Raw genomic sequence first — 14,071 nt, 5'->3', positions numbered from 1 at the left:
GTGCTATATAAATCAAGCTGAAATATAAAAGATTTCTTTTAATGGGACTATACAGAACAAATAGCACCATTTAAAGTGAATCATTGTATGAAAGAACAAAAAAAAAAGAACATAATAAACGGTGTGTTCTTGTGTTATGGTCCTTATTTAGACACAAAAACAGAGCGAACATAAAAGCATTTGGGTAACTTGACCTGTTACTGAGCATAATGTATTTCAGGAAAATGTGTCAAGGGATAAAAGCACAGGTAGACAAGATACATATTAACAAACCAACACTTTATTTCAAGATGCACTGATTTTGTACAGCTCAGGGTTTTTGTTTCATATGCTGCAATGCATTTCACATTTTACATCTGTATTCTTCCATTTCTAGTCCTTCACACACACATTTTACTCCCCTTCAAACAAGATGAAAACTATCCTATATGACAGCTCACACCTTGTACAGAGACTATTTTGTTATGATAAATACAGTACTGCCAAAAATAGTAACAGGGCAGGAACAAAGCCATGACATTAATCTGTTAAAAGAATGTAAAATATAGAAAAACAACTCACACTAAACGAAAAAAGGCTTTTTGGACCAAGGCGCGCCGTAGAGATAGAAAGAGATAAAAACAGAAAGAAAAGAGAAAGAAAAGTCTATACAGAACAAAGTTAGTGATGCAAACTTATGAAAACTCCTTTCGAAAGGTTTTAAACTTTACACTCCTAAGCTACAGACATAAGACGACCGGGTTACTCTGCTCTCTGACCTCAAAACACAGTTAAAAACAAATGTATACACGTACACTCAATACTTTCCTTAATATTGATGTGAAGGAATGGACTAAATCTTTATTTTTCAGCAGGATGCAACCTGTTTCAAACTGTTTGGTCCCACAAACGCAAGCTTTGTTGGAAAAAAAAAAGGGTGACAGTAATTAATATACCCTTGTTTAAATGCCTTTAAAATAAGACAGAAGTGTACCATGTTTTACAGTAGAATGAATCCCATGATGTATAAAAATATCACCATTTGTTCTTCTCGCTTTAGTGAGTTAAACGGGTCGGAAAACCCAACGTTGGGCTTTGGAATTGCGGTATCATCTCAAGTTTTTCCTGACGATGGTTTCATACACCACGTATACAAAGAACATTTTTAAAAACCTTATTCAAGCCATATTCCTATTTATACATTTCTACAATCAGATGGTGTAAATACAGTTTAAAAAGTTTAATACACTTTTTTTGTTTTTTCTCCAGCTAAAAACAATCATGTCTTCTTAAGTCCTTAAGAGATATTCCAGTTTTGGTCCTCCCACCACCTGTTACAGTGCATGTGCAAACTGAGCATTCCAACAAGTAATCCCTCAGTAGTTCCCTTTTTAATGTCAGGTTACCTCACTTCCCTTTTTACACGCTCAAGCACATACAGTATCAAATTTCATGATAACTCAATAAATAAAAGTTCTTCACACACTTCAGAAACTGTCAAAGCGGCAGGCTCAGCGACATTAGAAAAATTAAATTAAATTAAATCTTACCAAATCATTTCTGGCAACAAAATGTGACAAAGATTACCCAAAAAACACTGACTTGTTGAATGTATTACAACCAAAGCATGCAAATCTTGGCTCTTGACTAATTTTAAAGAGTAATCTTGGAATTTAAAATAAATAAATAAATAGGAATGTGGGCGTGGGTGAGTATTTCTACAATTGCTACTTCATAATGCCACTATAGTACATGTTAAACATTTACCTCAATATGTACATTCCACACACCTGCCAGTATCTCATTATTTATTGAAAACCTACATGATATTGTCAAACAGGAGACACCTGCGCTGCTTTATCTAAAGAAAAGACCATTTTACATAATTATACGATAAATAACACAATGCCAAATAGGCGCTTTACGTACAAATCACAAATACAGCTAAAGGCGTTTGCTTTCTCTGTCATTTCTATAGTGCAACCATATATAAAAAAATAATTACATCCCTGTTTAATATAGATACATTTAATCCCTACTGCCAAATGTCATAGCGCCAACACTATTGATGATCAATGAAGGAATATTAGCAGAATATCTACAGCTGTAATTGTGATGTATGATCTCTCTATCCCAGGGTTTGTGTGTAAGTACTAAGTACCTCCCACTTTGTCCCATTACCAGGTTTTCACTGGGATCTACTGGATCATGGGATCATCGTTGGGAGATCCCCGGGTCGGGACGCCCACAAACGACTGACTCCTGTCCTCTCTGAGGCCTGCAGCTCTCTTGGACACGGTGGTGAAGGACAGGTGGTCGTGCTCCAGGATGGCCACGCGGTCCTGCGGCTTCTCTTTTTTCAGGTAAAACATTTTCCTCAACTGCTTGAGCTGCTGCAGCTCACAGAAGGTCTCCAGCACCACCAGCATCACTATCAGACCCAGCATCAGGTAAACTGTGGAAATAAGAAGAGTGGGAAATATTAGCATTGACCAGCAGTGTGTAGCAAAACCATCTCTATATGTCATAGAAATCATTTACATTTATACACAAAGACATCTGCTTAGTTTTTGTACTGGAGAAAAGGTGGCTCGCAATACTTGGCCTTCTTTTTGAATAAAAAACATAAAAGATCAACCAGATTTTGTATTTTTATTTACTTTATTCTCATTTGAAATATATATTTTTTTTTTGTTTGTCTGTTAGCAGGATTACGTCAAAACTACTTAACGGATTTGAACAAAATTTTAACCAAATATAGACCTTACATCATGGATGATTCAATCTGGATCAATATACTGATTGTGGATCATTTAAGAAAAAAAAAAAAAAAAGAAAAATCCTCATTTCTCATAATTGGCTACATTTTAAAAAATGTATATCTCGATTCGTAATTGATGAAATTTGACTCAGTTATGTTGGATTAGTTCCTCAATAACTCCATAAAGTTTCTTTCAGATCGGATCCGACTGCGCCATTAACACAATTTTTTAAAAAAAATTGAGGTGCCCATACATTTGGACTTACTGTATCATTAGTAGTGGTGTGCCAAAATATCAATACGATATATCGCGATATTTCATCTTGCCGTACATTATCGATACACTGTCGTCAAATATCGATATATATAAAAACATATTTATATAGATATATATTTTTATATATTTTTTATATATTGCAACATAGAAGACAGGACAAAAACAATATATATATATATATATATATATATATATATATATAGCTATAGATACTGTATATATATGATACACAGAGATAATGCAGTACATACACAGTACAATGAGAAAATAGGTGAGGAGTGGATATTTACAAATTTACACTCTGTGTGTGTGTGTGTGTGTTAAGAAGAGCCACCATGCAGTATACATTTTGTTTTACTTGGCTGTCATTCATGTGAAATTGATTGACAATGTTTTGTAATTCCTGTGAAATTGATTCAGTGCAGTCAATATATTCAGAATTTCTTCAGTGACACATATCATAAAGGATGAAGTTTCTTGCAATATATCAATTATCGCAGAATCGCAATATCGTGATATTATCGTTATTGTGGGCAAAATAAATAAATATCGTGACAGTATCGTGTCGAGAGGTACCTGGCAATACCCAGCCCTAATTGTTATTAATGGGGATAGAAATGTCTTCTAAGCCTCTAAAGTGTGAATGATCATGTCACCAGTGTTCAGGATCATTGATCTAGATAACTGCCAATATCTGGCTAAAAGGATATTTGGCGCTAGGCGAAGGTTTGCACTCATGTTGTCCTTACAAGCATAAAATGTAGGAAATGTATGTATTTTTTTATGTATTTTTTCTGACACTGATCCATTAAAAGCAGAACAGAAATTAATGCATTTTTGATTCCATATGACTATAAATAATTTATTTGTTATTCTGTGCTTTTGTAAAACATTGAGGCCATTATTTAGATCATTTGTAATTACAATCTAGTTTTCCTATTTTAATATTTAATTGCAATAATAAAACATGCATTGCTGTCGCACAAAAATTGCACTACATATATAGTGTTGACCTTTGACAGCATGTGCAGACAAGGCATAAAAAAAAAAAAAATGGATTTCCTATTTTATATAATTTTTCCTTTACATCAAGTGTTCTCTGGTTTGAAGAAAACATACTTTTCAAAAACATTTGAGTCATTCATTCATTCTTCACTTGTGCATTCTTTTACGATGACGATCATTCATACAAACAACCTCACTCTGTCTGTTTGAGGCTTTTATTCGTCCCACAGATTGACACAATGTGCCCACTGACTGAGTGACGTCTCTCTGGCAGCAGAAAACACACCCACTTCACACATCCTCGACACACTTTGATAGAGCAGTGTGAGTAATTTCAGCACAGCCAATGCTTGCCTTCCTCCCTGGGTTTGATGTTTGATTTTGGCTTCATTACTGTAGCAGCGACTAGCTCCAGAACATCAGCACAAACCATTGGAAGCTTCAAGCTTAGCCTTTTCCATCCAGCTTTGGCCTATTCATACCTTTAAATATGCGGAAGATTATTTAAATTTGAGTTTCTTAAAGCAGAACTAAGTAACTTTTTCACCTTAATAAATCCTTCTCGTAGTCCCTGTGAAGGTAAAAGTGTTTATGGGGTGATTGGGGGTCTTTCATCACCCCCTCCTGTCTCTGGCGAGAAAACAGCACTTGCAACTTTCCCTGCCTCCGACCCAGTGGCAAGATGTACTGCATTAGGGCAGCCTAATACAAACAAATGCTATATTATAACCAGCCCTGTGGCTGTTCACGGTTGTCTACAAAATCACCTCCATCAGGTGCTCCATCAGGCAGCACACACACAAATATCCATCCAACCATTTTCAGAGCCGCTTTTTCAGCACACAAACAAACATTACACACATTTCCATACTCCCTTCTGTATTACTCTCACATCATTTATTTTACTTGTCTCTCTTCCTCATACTGTTCACATGGTCACATGGGACTACGTATATGTGTGAAAGCACCCTTAGTGTCACTGTTGTATTAGGATTTTTCAGTGACTGGTTGCCACCGTCTTGGGGGAGCAAAGGTGCGCATGTAGCTGTGGGGTGGGGCAGGCGGCGGGGAGCGCTAAGTGCAAGTTACTTAGTTCTGCTTTACGTAATATCCTTTTATTTGTGTTAATCACAGCTTAATCAAAGATTGATTGATTGATTGATTGATAATCACCGCTTATAGGAAGTCAGGGCCAGTTCTATATGAAATGCCCGTCACCATCACTTGAAAAGCAAAATCATTTTTATTCATTTATATTTCAAAGTTTTTCCATTTTTTAAATAAACATTTCTTTTTAATAATTGAAGGCTGTTTGCGTAATTTTACGATGCGACAGATTTTTTAAAACCTTTTTTTTTTTTTACTTTTGTCAATCACGTTAGCAAAGTTCTATGAAGCACTTTGTTCTGCAATTTGAAATTGGACAAAAGGTACAATATAATAAAGTTTGATTGATTGATTGATTGATTAATATTTCTAAGGCAGGAGCAAATCATGCTTTTAAGGTCAGAAAATCGACCCAAACGACTGCATCACTGCTCAGCAGGTCAAAGTATAGCCTCATAAAACCAACTAACACTGATATTTCCACCACAGCAATTCAGCTTACTGTTGATTCTGAGACGTACAGCTGTTACATAACGACCTGATAGCAAATGTTTGAGTTGACTTCAAGGAAATTGTATAATTATCATGGTTAAAAATGACTAATTCTTATCACAGCTCTGGAAATGTCACAGCAGAAAGATCTGTTTTGAACTTGGAACTGATGCGAGTCTTTAGGGGGAAAGTTCATGTCTTTACACAGGCCAAATGCATGTACATTAGGCTTAGTGGACTCGGAGTTTGTGCATAAAGGCACAAACAGATGGACAAAGCAACATGACTCATCACATTTTAAAGTATTTCAGTTTTGAGTGGGACAGTTTCAGTGACACTGCAGCTTTATTTTGCATCAGTGAATCAGCTTCTACTTTCTGATATGCAATTAAGCATTTTGATTTATTTCAGACATGAGCAACTCGTGGTTCGCAGGTCACATGCAGCCCTTATGTCTAGTGTTATGCGGCCCCCACAACAAACACAATCAGAAAACACAAAATGACAAAAAAAAAAAAAAACATTCATTAAGTCAAAAGATGCGCAAAACAACAACAAAGAGACCCATAATGACTTTAAAAATACACAAAATGACAACAGAAATGCATGACTCCTGGATTATGGATTTTTTTCTCTTCATCTTATAAAGAATAATTGTCTGTTCCTCCATGTTTGTAACGTAGGCTGCTCTGTATGGTTTCTCCGTGTTTGCGGTTGATTAGAGAACCAACACCCCTTTTATGAGCTCACACTCAGCCAGATTGAAATCACCTGGTTTAAGTTATTAATGTTGATAACCTGCGTCGTAGTGCAGCTGCTCTGGGATTGTAAATGTTTGGTTAGGTGAGGCCCGCTAACAGAAAGAAATCCCGGATATACTTATCTTGAAAATGGCTCAAAAAACACACAAAACAAGACTTGCACTTACAAGTGATGCCCAATTTGTATAGTTCCCTGAACTTCTGGTTCATGGCCTCTCCTGGTACGTAGTCACCGAGGCCGATGGTGCTCAGGGAGATGAAGCAGAAATAGAAGGACTCCAGGAAGTTCCAGTTCTCCTCCAGGGCTGAGAAGATGGCTGCGGGGATGAGAAAGAAGCAGGAAATGGCCAACATGGCGAGCACAGTGGCGTGAACGATGGCCACCAGCGGCTTGGATAAACCCCAGCGTGTGTGGATGTAGGAGATCGGCCTTCGGGTGCTGAACACCATGATCCTTTGTACCACAGCAGTGAGGAAGAGGAGGGTGAATGGGATTCCGATTACTGAATAGATGATGCAGAAGGCCTTCCCGCCGTCTGACAGCGGCGCCGTATGACCATAACCTGTAGAAGAAAAACAGACATGGAGAATAATAGGCAAGTAATCAGAGCTCATCTGCACTACATTTTTTTACTGAAAATGTGAAACATTAATTTTTTTAGTCTGATTTATCTGAAGTTACCACATAATTTTATTAGATTTTAATGAACTGTGTGAGACTGTAGTTTTAGTTATTTCCTTTTAAATCCCTAACTATAAAATATTTCGCAATGTAATAATGTTACAGTGATGCACTACAATATTAAATTAATAAAGTGCATGCTTTATAAATATATAGGGCAGCGGTATTATGACAGAGAACAGCCTTGGTGAACATTAAGCATGAAATAGACAGGGGAGGAGGAAGAAGAACCACATAAGGTTATATCATAATCAGGAAGTGAGACTCTTTTTGTCATATTCAAGATTTAAACTCTTATAACTAATCCTTAGTTAATTAACTAGGTTTTACATTATTTTACAGACATTAAACAGAGAAAAACATTTAAAGAAATTTCAGGTATGTTAAGCATCAAACAGTTAAGGTTTTTACTGTGTGGGTGAGAATAAGGTTATAGAAACATTGCGTGTTCTTGCAAAGTGACCCTGACAGGAAACTATAAAAATACTCAAATCCTCCAACTTAAAGGTGTAAATGCGAGCTTCCACGTAAGCAGAGTGACATGTGAAACTACTTTTGCTGAAGCTCTATTGAGTGTACCAGATAAACACACATCATATCAATAAAGATGCACGTTGAAAGCTCATAAGCCAACTGTTATCACTGTTGCAATGGGCTCAGACTGGATCTGCAGATGTCCTCACTGACAAGCGTGTACAAGACATATTTACTGATTATGTAACGCCTTGTGATGGCACCGAGACTGCAAATGTTCCAGGATCTTTGTGGGTATAGCAAACAACGCAGGCAATTTGTGATATGTGATTGTCTGCATGTTACACACTGCGATTGACCAGGCATTGCCCGCATAGGGGGACGTCAAAAAAGGTAAATAAATAAATAGCGTATCGAAGAGAAATGGAGAATATCAAATAAACTTTTTCAACTGATTAAATACACAGATCTTGGCTGTAATGTCCATGATTCCAAGAAAACTGAAGCTGAATAAAAACACAATACTGTATATCAAAAAAGAACCAACCCAACATAACTAAGTCAAATTCCATAATGCTTGTTCAATTATGAACCAAGACATGAATTTATGAAATTTAAAGAATAATTAGGGATAGGGATTTTTGTTAATTTTCACACTGATCCAGAATCAGTAGGCTATATTGAACTGGATAGTGGATAGTACCTCCTATACTGTATGTAATGAGGTAAGGTCTATCTTTGGTCAAAAAACAAATAAAAACCCTTGTAAATAAATACTGGTGAAAATATTACATCCTTGGTGGAGATAAAGATGAATAATTAGGGATTTCCTTTTCGATATATGATATACCTTACATTATAACACCTTTCATATTATAGTTTTTAAGCTTTTTTTTTTTTTAAAGCGCTATATAAAACTTGACGTATTATTATCATTATATAAAGTAATCATGGAATTTCTGATTGTTAGCTCTGGATAAAAAAAGAAAAAGTGATCTATTAATCCATTCAAATGGATTTTCCATTAAACGTCTTGATATCGATTCATAAAATCCTACAATCATTCATTTAATTAAATACATCTTTTCTACCCAGTGTAATGCAGTGCAGTGGGCTCAATAATTTATGTGAATATTCCTATGTTTATATAATATTGCACCAAGTTACAGTTAGTTTCTACCATTTACAGCAATAGTTCCCTTGGAATATCTTCCATATTCAAGTAAAACTGTTATTGTGACTGGAAAATTGAATGGAATGTAAATGAATCACACAATCGAATCAGGTCCGTGTGAATCTAATTGTTTGCGAAATCTGAATGAGACCTAGCTCTACTGCATACTAGGGGTGTCCCGATCCGATATCCATATTGGTCCGATATTGGCCTGAAAACGAATATCGGATTCAAATTTCCGAATTTACCAATATTTTATTTTTTTTCCCAATTCATTTTTTATTTATTTTATTCAATTGTAGAATACTGTAGATATTATGAAGGTTAAAATGTATGTAACCAATTGGTTAAGAAGAACATCCTTTCATACATATAGGTTTAAATGGGTAGTTTGGGTAAAAATAGCAAAAATCAAATAGAAAAATAAATACATAAATAACAGACTTCACAATATGGTATTACCTGAATATCCACATCATAAATTTGGTTTCCACGTAGAGAAAAACAGTGTGACAACCTACTGAATTTAATGGCATTCACCTGGAATATGTTAATTAACTAATTGTGTTTTGCCACAACATCAGTGACAGCCTTTGTTTTAGGGATACATCGATATAGATTTTTTTAGGGCCGATACCAATTTTTTTCCCCATCAGCCTTAGCCGATGACCGATACGGACTGCCGATTTTCTTGAGCCGATACTACTTTTGCTCCCTCAATTTACATCATAAAACTACACAATGATGATAACTAATGGTACGAGTCTCAATTTTTTTTTTTTTTTAAAGTGAACATTTATTGAAATTAACTAAGGTGAGGTAGAATGACAACAGGTAACAAATAAATAATATAATATTTATTATTTATTATATTTATATTTTATTTATAATAATAAATAAAAAAAAAAACAGGTGATGTAGAACAAGAACAAGTAAAAAATATTTCTGCTCTCTGTAAATAATGCGGATCGCATCGGCCGATGCAAGTAAAAAAAAAAAAAAAAAAAAATCGGCCGATATATCGGTCAATCAGTACTTTGTTTCCATTAGAGCCCACAGATAAACTCAAGCTAAGCTGACAATAACAGAGACAATGAAGGGTGTTGTATGTTCAAGGCTAATTCTGTATTATTGAGGTGAAGCAACCTAGACCATGGCCTACCTATGACACCTTACCTGTGGTGGACAGCACCGTGCTGGCGAAAAACAGCGAGGAGGTGAAGTCCCAGTTCCAGTTGGACGATGCGTTGTTGAGGATGGACACTCCATAGTTGCTGGCCTCCAGAGCTTTCCTTAGAAACCTCTCCAGACGCTCCTCGGAGAGACACTGGTGCTCCTGGAGGAACTGAGCCTTGATGGTCCTCAGCTCCTGGCGCAGGAGGTCCTCGTAGGGCAGCTCCACCGAGGAGAAGACGACAGCTCCGAAGATGAGATAAAGGACGTACCCCAGAACCAGCGACACGAAGTACCACGTCGACCTGTGTCTCTCTATCAGACGCACACACGAATTACTGGCGAGAGACTGAAGCATTTTAGCAGAAAGCTGTCTACAGATACACTGTCCCTGTGGCGGTAATTCACTGAAGCGCTAGTTACTCTTTAGTTTCCCCTATTCAGTAAACATGTACCAATTAGGTAAAGGTCGATGGTAAAGACAAAGCGCAAATGAGACTGTCTGCTTCCCCCTTCGCTCAACCTGCTATGGTAACTGAGGCGTTCACGTGTCGTCAACCATATCACACCGCCTTAACATCAAAACCTGTAGTATAATACACCTTGCCTCGTGTTGTTCATGTTATGCCATTTTTCAAATAATAAAACATAATAAAACGATAATCACATGTTTGATCATTTGAATACGCGATGTAAACTGGTTTTGAATAACGTGTTGTGTTTTTTCCGAGCTTTTTTATTGAACGTGAATGCAGCAAAGCGATGTGGCTAGGAAAAAAAACGCGTTATGACGTAAAAAAGACGCCTCTTTTCTTCTCAGGTAGTCAAGCTTGTTTCACTTACTGGTACTTACTATCCACAACAATGAAGGAAAACTACAGAGGTGCAGTTTCACTTCACCACACGGGTTACTATTGACGGAAACGCGAAACACCCTGACACAATAAAAAGTGGAACAAGGTTGAGAGAGCACAGATGAGAAACCACGTCCTCCATTCACTTCTTCTTCACATGATGGATACACGTGTGCAGGTGTAAATTCCAACGATCCCTAAAGGTATGTAGCATATAAAATTAGATACTCGGCTGGTAATAACTCATGGTAATTAATTAATTACATGTATGAATGAACATTCTACCATGGCAGCTACAGTAGTGGAACAATACTTAATATTAGCTAGCCTCAGTCTGTGCAGAACCTGCATGTTCTCTCAAATAATGTGTGTTTAGCAGGGGTGGGACAATATATAGGCCTAGAAAGTTTAGAAGATGGGACGATATACCGATATTGGGAACACGATAATGGTACAATAGTTTTGGAAAAGGAAAAACAGACAGTTTGATGTTTAAAAATAAATAAATAAATAAATCAAATTAGAACACTCTACACAGCCCAGATTTAAGATATGAATATGTTTTTTTTTTTTTTCCAACAATATTACCACGTCTAATAAGGGTGTCAGTGACTCTGGGTGTCGCGATCCGATATCGAATTCAAATTAATTTTTTATTTATTTTATTCAATTGTAGAATACTGTAGATATTATGTTGAAGGTTAAAATCAATGTAACCAATTGGTTAATGATAAATGAGTCAGTTTTTCTCATACCTACTGTTGCTGACTATTGTTCTCTGTTTGAGTGACATCACTTGACCAAGCCTTTAACATTCCACATGACAAAATAAGTAATTATTAATTTCTTATTAAAGAAAGAAAAAAAGTAATAAAAAGTATGTATGATTCATGCTGATATCGGATCGGTATCGGCCGATACGCAAGGCTGCAATATCGGTATCATATCGGAAATGAAAAAGTTGTATTGGGACATCTCTATCAGCGACAATATATCAATGTTTCACTGTGTGATTATTGTATATTCCAAAAACTGTCACAATCAATTTTTTTTTTAATTCATGTTTTTTTTTTAATCAAAAACATTTAATAATGCCTCTTGGTGTCAGTGAACCACATCTGACCTTGTTAAACTACCACACTCCTCGATGCATTTTAGCTTGGAAGTTGTGTCCACTTTATTTTCATAAAACACACTGGGCACTTTTATAGATATATGTGGTTACTTTTTTATTTGTTAAGAATTTAAGAATGCAACAGAATCAGAATTTGTTGTAGAAGCAAAAGTTAAACTTTTTTGAAGACTGTAATTTGACGGTTTCATAAACATATCACACAGTTAGGTTTAGAGTTTACAGGAAGTTTAAAAAAAAGAAATAAATTGTATTTTATATCATTTTGTACTTGATATCGGGACGAGTCAATATCACAATATTCTGTAAAAATGAATTAGATTGTATTAAAATGAATACAATTTAAACAACATTTTAACTAGGGTTGCTAAATTCCGAGAATTTCCAAAGTTGGAATCTTTCCATGGGGATTTACAAAATTGAATGTTGTCCCCTAATTTGGATGTTAAATATAGTTAAATATATTTTAGCATAATTTAAAACATTAGCATCACTTATTTAAAATGACTCAATATTTCTGGATTAATCCAATAAATAATTTTCATTATAAGTTATATTTTCGAATATTCCCAAGCTTAAGTTCCCATGACAATTTGCCAGAAATATTTTGACCTATTTGCAACCCTAGTTTATACATATATAATACCCACACTTGCTGACATTGCAGGGCTTCATGTCTGCATGTTTGTATCATGTTGGCGATCGAGCTTTTGAAATTCTATGTTGTCAAGTAAAAAACTAAAAATAATAAAAATAAATATTTTGTCAAGTAGCTACACCCTAACTAGTGAAAAACTGTTTCGTTTTCATACATTAAAAAATAATACATACACATATTTTTTTTTGTCTTCTAAGGCAGTGTTTTTCAACCTTTGGGTTGAATGTGGGGTCGCTTGAAATTTAGACGGAGTCACCTGGAATGTGTTAAGAATAATATAATATATATTAGAGACGTCCCGATACATCTTTTTCACTTCTGATACGATACCGATATTGCAGCCTTGAGTATTGGCCGATTCTGATACGATATCAGCACGAATCATACATACTTTTATTAATTATTTTGTAGTGTGGAATGTTAGAAAAGGCTTGATCAAGTGATGTCACTCAAACAGAGAACAAAAGTCAGCAACAGTAGGTATGAGAAAAACTGACCCATTTATTATTAGCCAACTGGTTACATTATTTTAAACTTCGACATAGTATCTACAGTATTCTACAATTGAAGAAATATAATATAATATAATACAATATATAATGGTGATTTTAGATGCAGTCCGATGATGATCTGGCTGATATTGGACCGATATCCGATATCAATATCGGATCGGGACACTCCTTATATATTTAATTATTATACCTTTTGAAATTAAAACACAACACAATCTTAAACAACTGTATATGCTATAACTTCCGTTTCTCAAATATAAATCTCGTTCAAATAAAATGCAGTACAAAAAGAAGAAGAAGAAGAAGAAGAAGAAGAAGAAGAAGAAGAAGAAGAAGAAGAAGAAGAAGAAGAAGAAGAAGGAAAGAAAGAAAGAAAGAAAGAAAGAAAGACATACACACTATAACAAACATGATCCAAAACTGATTCTTGACTGGCTACATCTTGCCATCATGGTATGAGTGTTTTGTATTTTGTTGAAATTAAAGCATACACATTTTTAAAATTAGTATTCTTTTTTTTTTTTTTTTTTTAATTAAACATAGATATTTGAAATCTGCATTCATCTTCCCCCTAAATGCAAATTTACATTTGAAAACCCGTGATTTTGGTGTGATTTATCTCTGGGTCAGCCAAGTGGAAATATCTACTACTATTAAAAGAAGCAGGCTCCACAGCAATGATTAGGTATGACCCATCCGGCTTGCCGTAGTACTGCAAGGCAGTGGCACTCCTCCTCAATGAACGTCGGAAAAATGGCGACAGCATACGCACAAGCAAGAGTTTACTGTGCCGGCGGAGAAAAAGTGCCTCAAACAGCCTAAAATACGCATCGCTTGCAAAGATTTAATAGTGCAAATAGTGCCCAAAAGCGTCCAGGCATGGTGTAGCCCATGCACGGCTAAGAACGAGAGGCCGCCGCTTTGCTATGGAGCCTCCGGATCGAAACAAGCCCAGCAGGTATGTGAATTCGGTATATCACTCTCTCCAGCACCAGTTGCTAAATAGGGAGCTGAGCGTCACACTCTGGTG

At 35.8% G+C, this 14,071-nt stretch overlaps 2 protein-coding genes across 6 annotated transcripts in view; one reads left to right on the top strand and one right to left on the bottom strand.

Annotated features, from left to right (window-relative positions):
* Positions 1 to 260: 260 nt before the first annotated feature.
* kcnk1b (potassium channel, subfamily K, member 1b) lies at positions 261 to 10,419 on the bottom strand. Its single transcript, XM_028469548.1, has 3 exons — positions 9,889 to 10,419; positions 6,550 to 6,945; positions 261 to 2,434 (listed from the first exon to the last, which is right to left on the bottom strand). The coding sequence occupies exons 1-3, from the start codon at positions 10,241 to 10,243 to the stop codon at positions 2,178 to 2,180; spliced, it is 1,008 nt and encodes a 335-aa protein (XP_028325349.1). The 5' UTR covers positions 10,244 to 10,419; the 3' UTR covers positions 261 to 2,177.
* A 310-nt stretch (positions 10,420 to 10,729) lies between these two features.
* map3k4 (mitogen-activated protein kinase kinase kinase 4) overlaps positions 10,730 to 14,071 on the top strand; it is a 29,945-nt gene continuing 26,603 nt past the window's right edge. For 4 of the 5 annotated variants that reach the window (XM_028468651.1, XM_028468652.1, XM_028468649.1 and 1 more), the window contains exon 1: positions 13,760 to 13,999. In XM_028468651.1, the coding sequence (XP_028324452.1) occupies positions 13,968 to 13,999 (32 nt within the window). In that variant the 5' untranslated portion in view covers positions 13,760 to 13,967. Of the gene's footprint in view, positions 10,943 to 13,759; positions 14,000 to 14,071 lie in introns of those variants that run through there. The other variant, XM_028468653.1, reaches the window with a different exon arrangement.

The sequence above is a fragment of the Gouania willdenowi genome, chromosome 15 (assembly GCF_900634775.1).
Source record: "Gouania willdenowi chromosome 15, fGouWil2.1, whole genome shotgun sequence".
NCBI lineage: Eukaryota > Metazoa > Chordata > Actinopteri > Blenniiformes > Gobiesocidae > Gouania > Gouania willdenowi.
The sequence above is the reverse complement of the archived record's forward strand: the minus strand, read 5'-3'. Positions and strand labels throughout refer to the sequence as shown.

Coding starts and splice junctions, on each gene's coding strand:
- kcnk1b (XM_028469548.1), bottom strand. CDS start 10,243: ATGCTTCAGTCTCTCGCCAGTAATTCGTGTGTGCGTCTGATAGAGAGA. Junction 6,946..9,888: donor CACGGTGCTGTCCACCACAG/GTAAGGTGTCAT, acceptor TTTCTTCTACAG/GTTATGGTCATACGGCGCCG. Junction 2,435..6,549: donor ATACAAATTGGGCATCACTT/GTAAGTGCAAGT, acceptor TTATTTCCACAG/TTTACCTGATGCTGGGTCTG.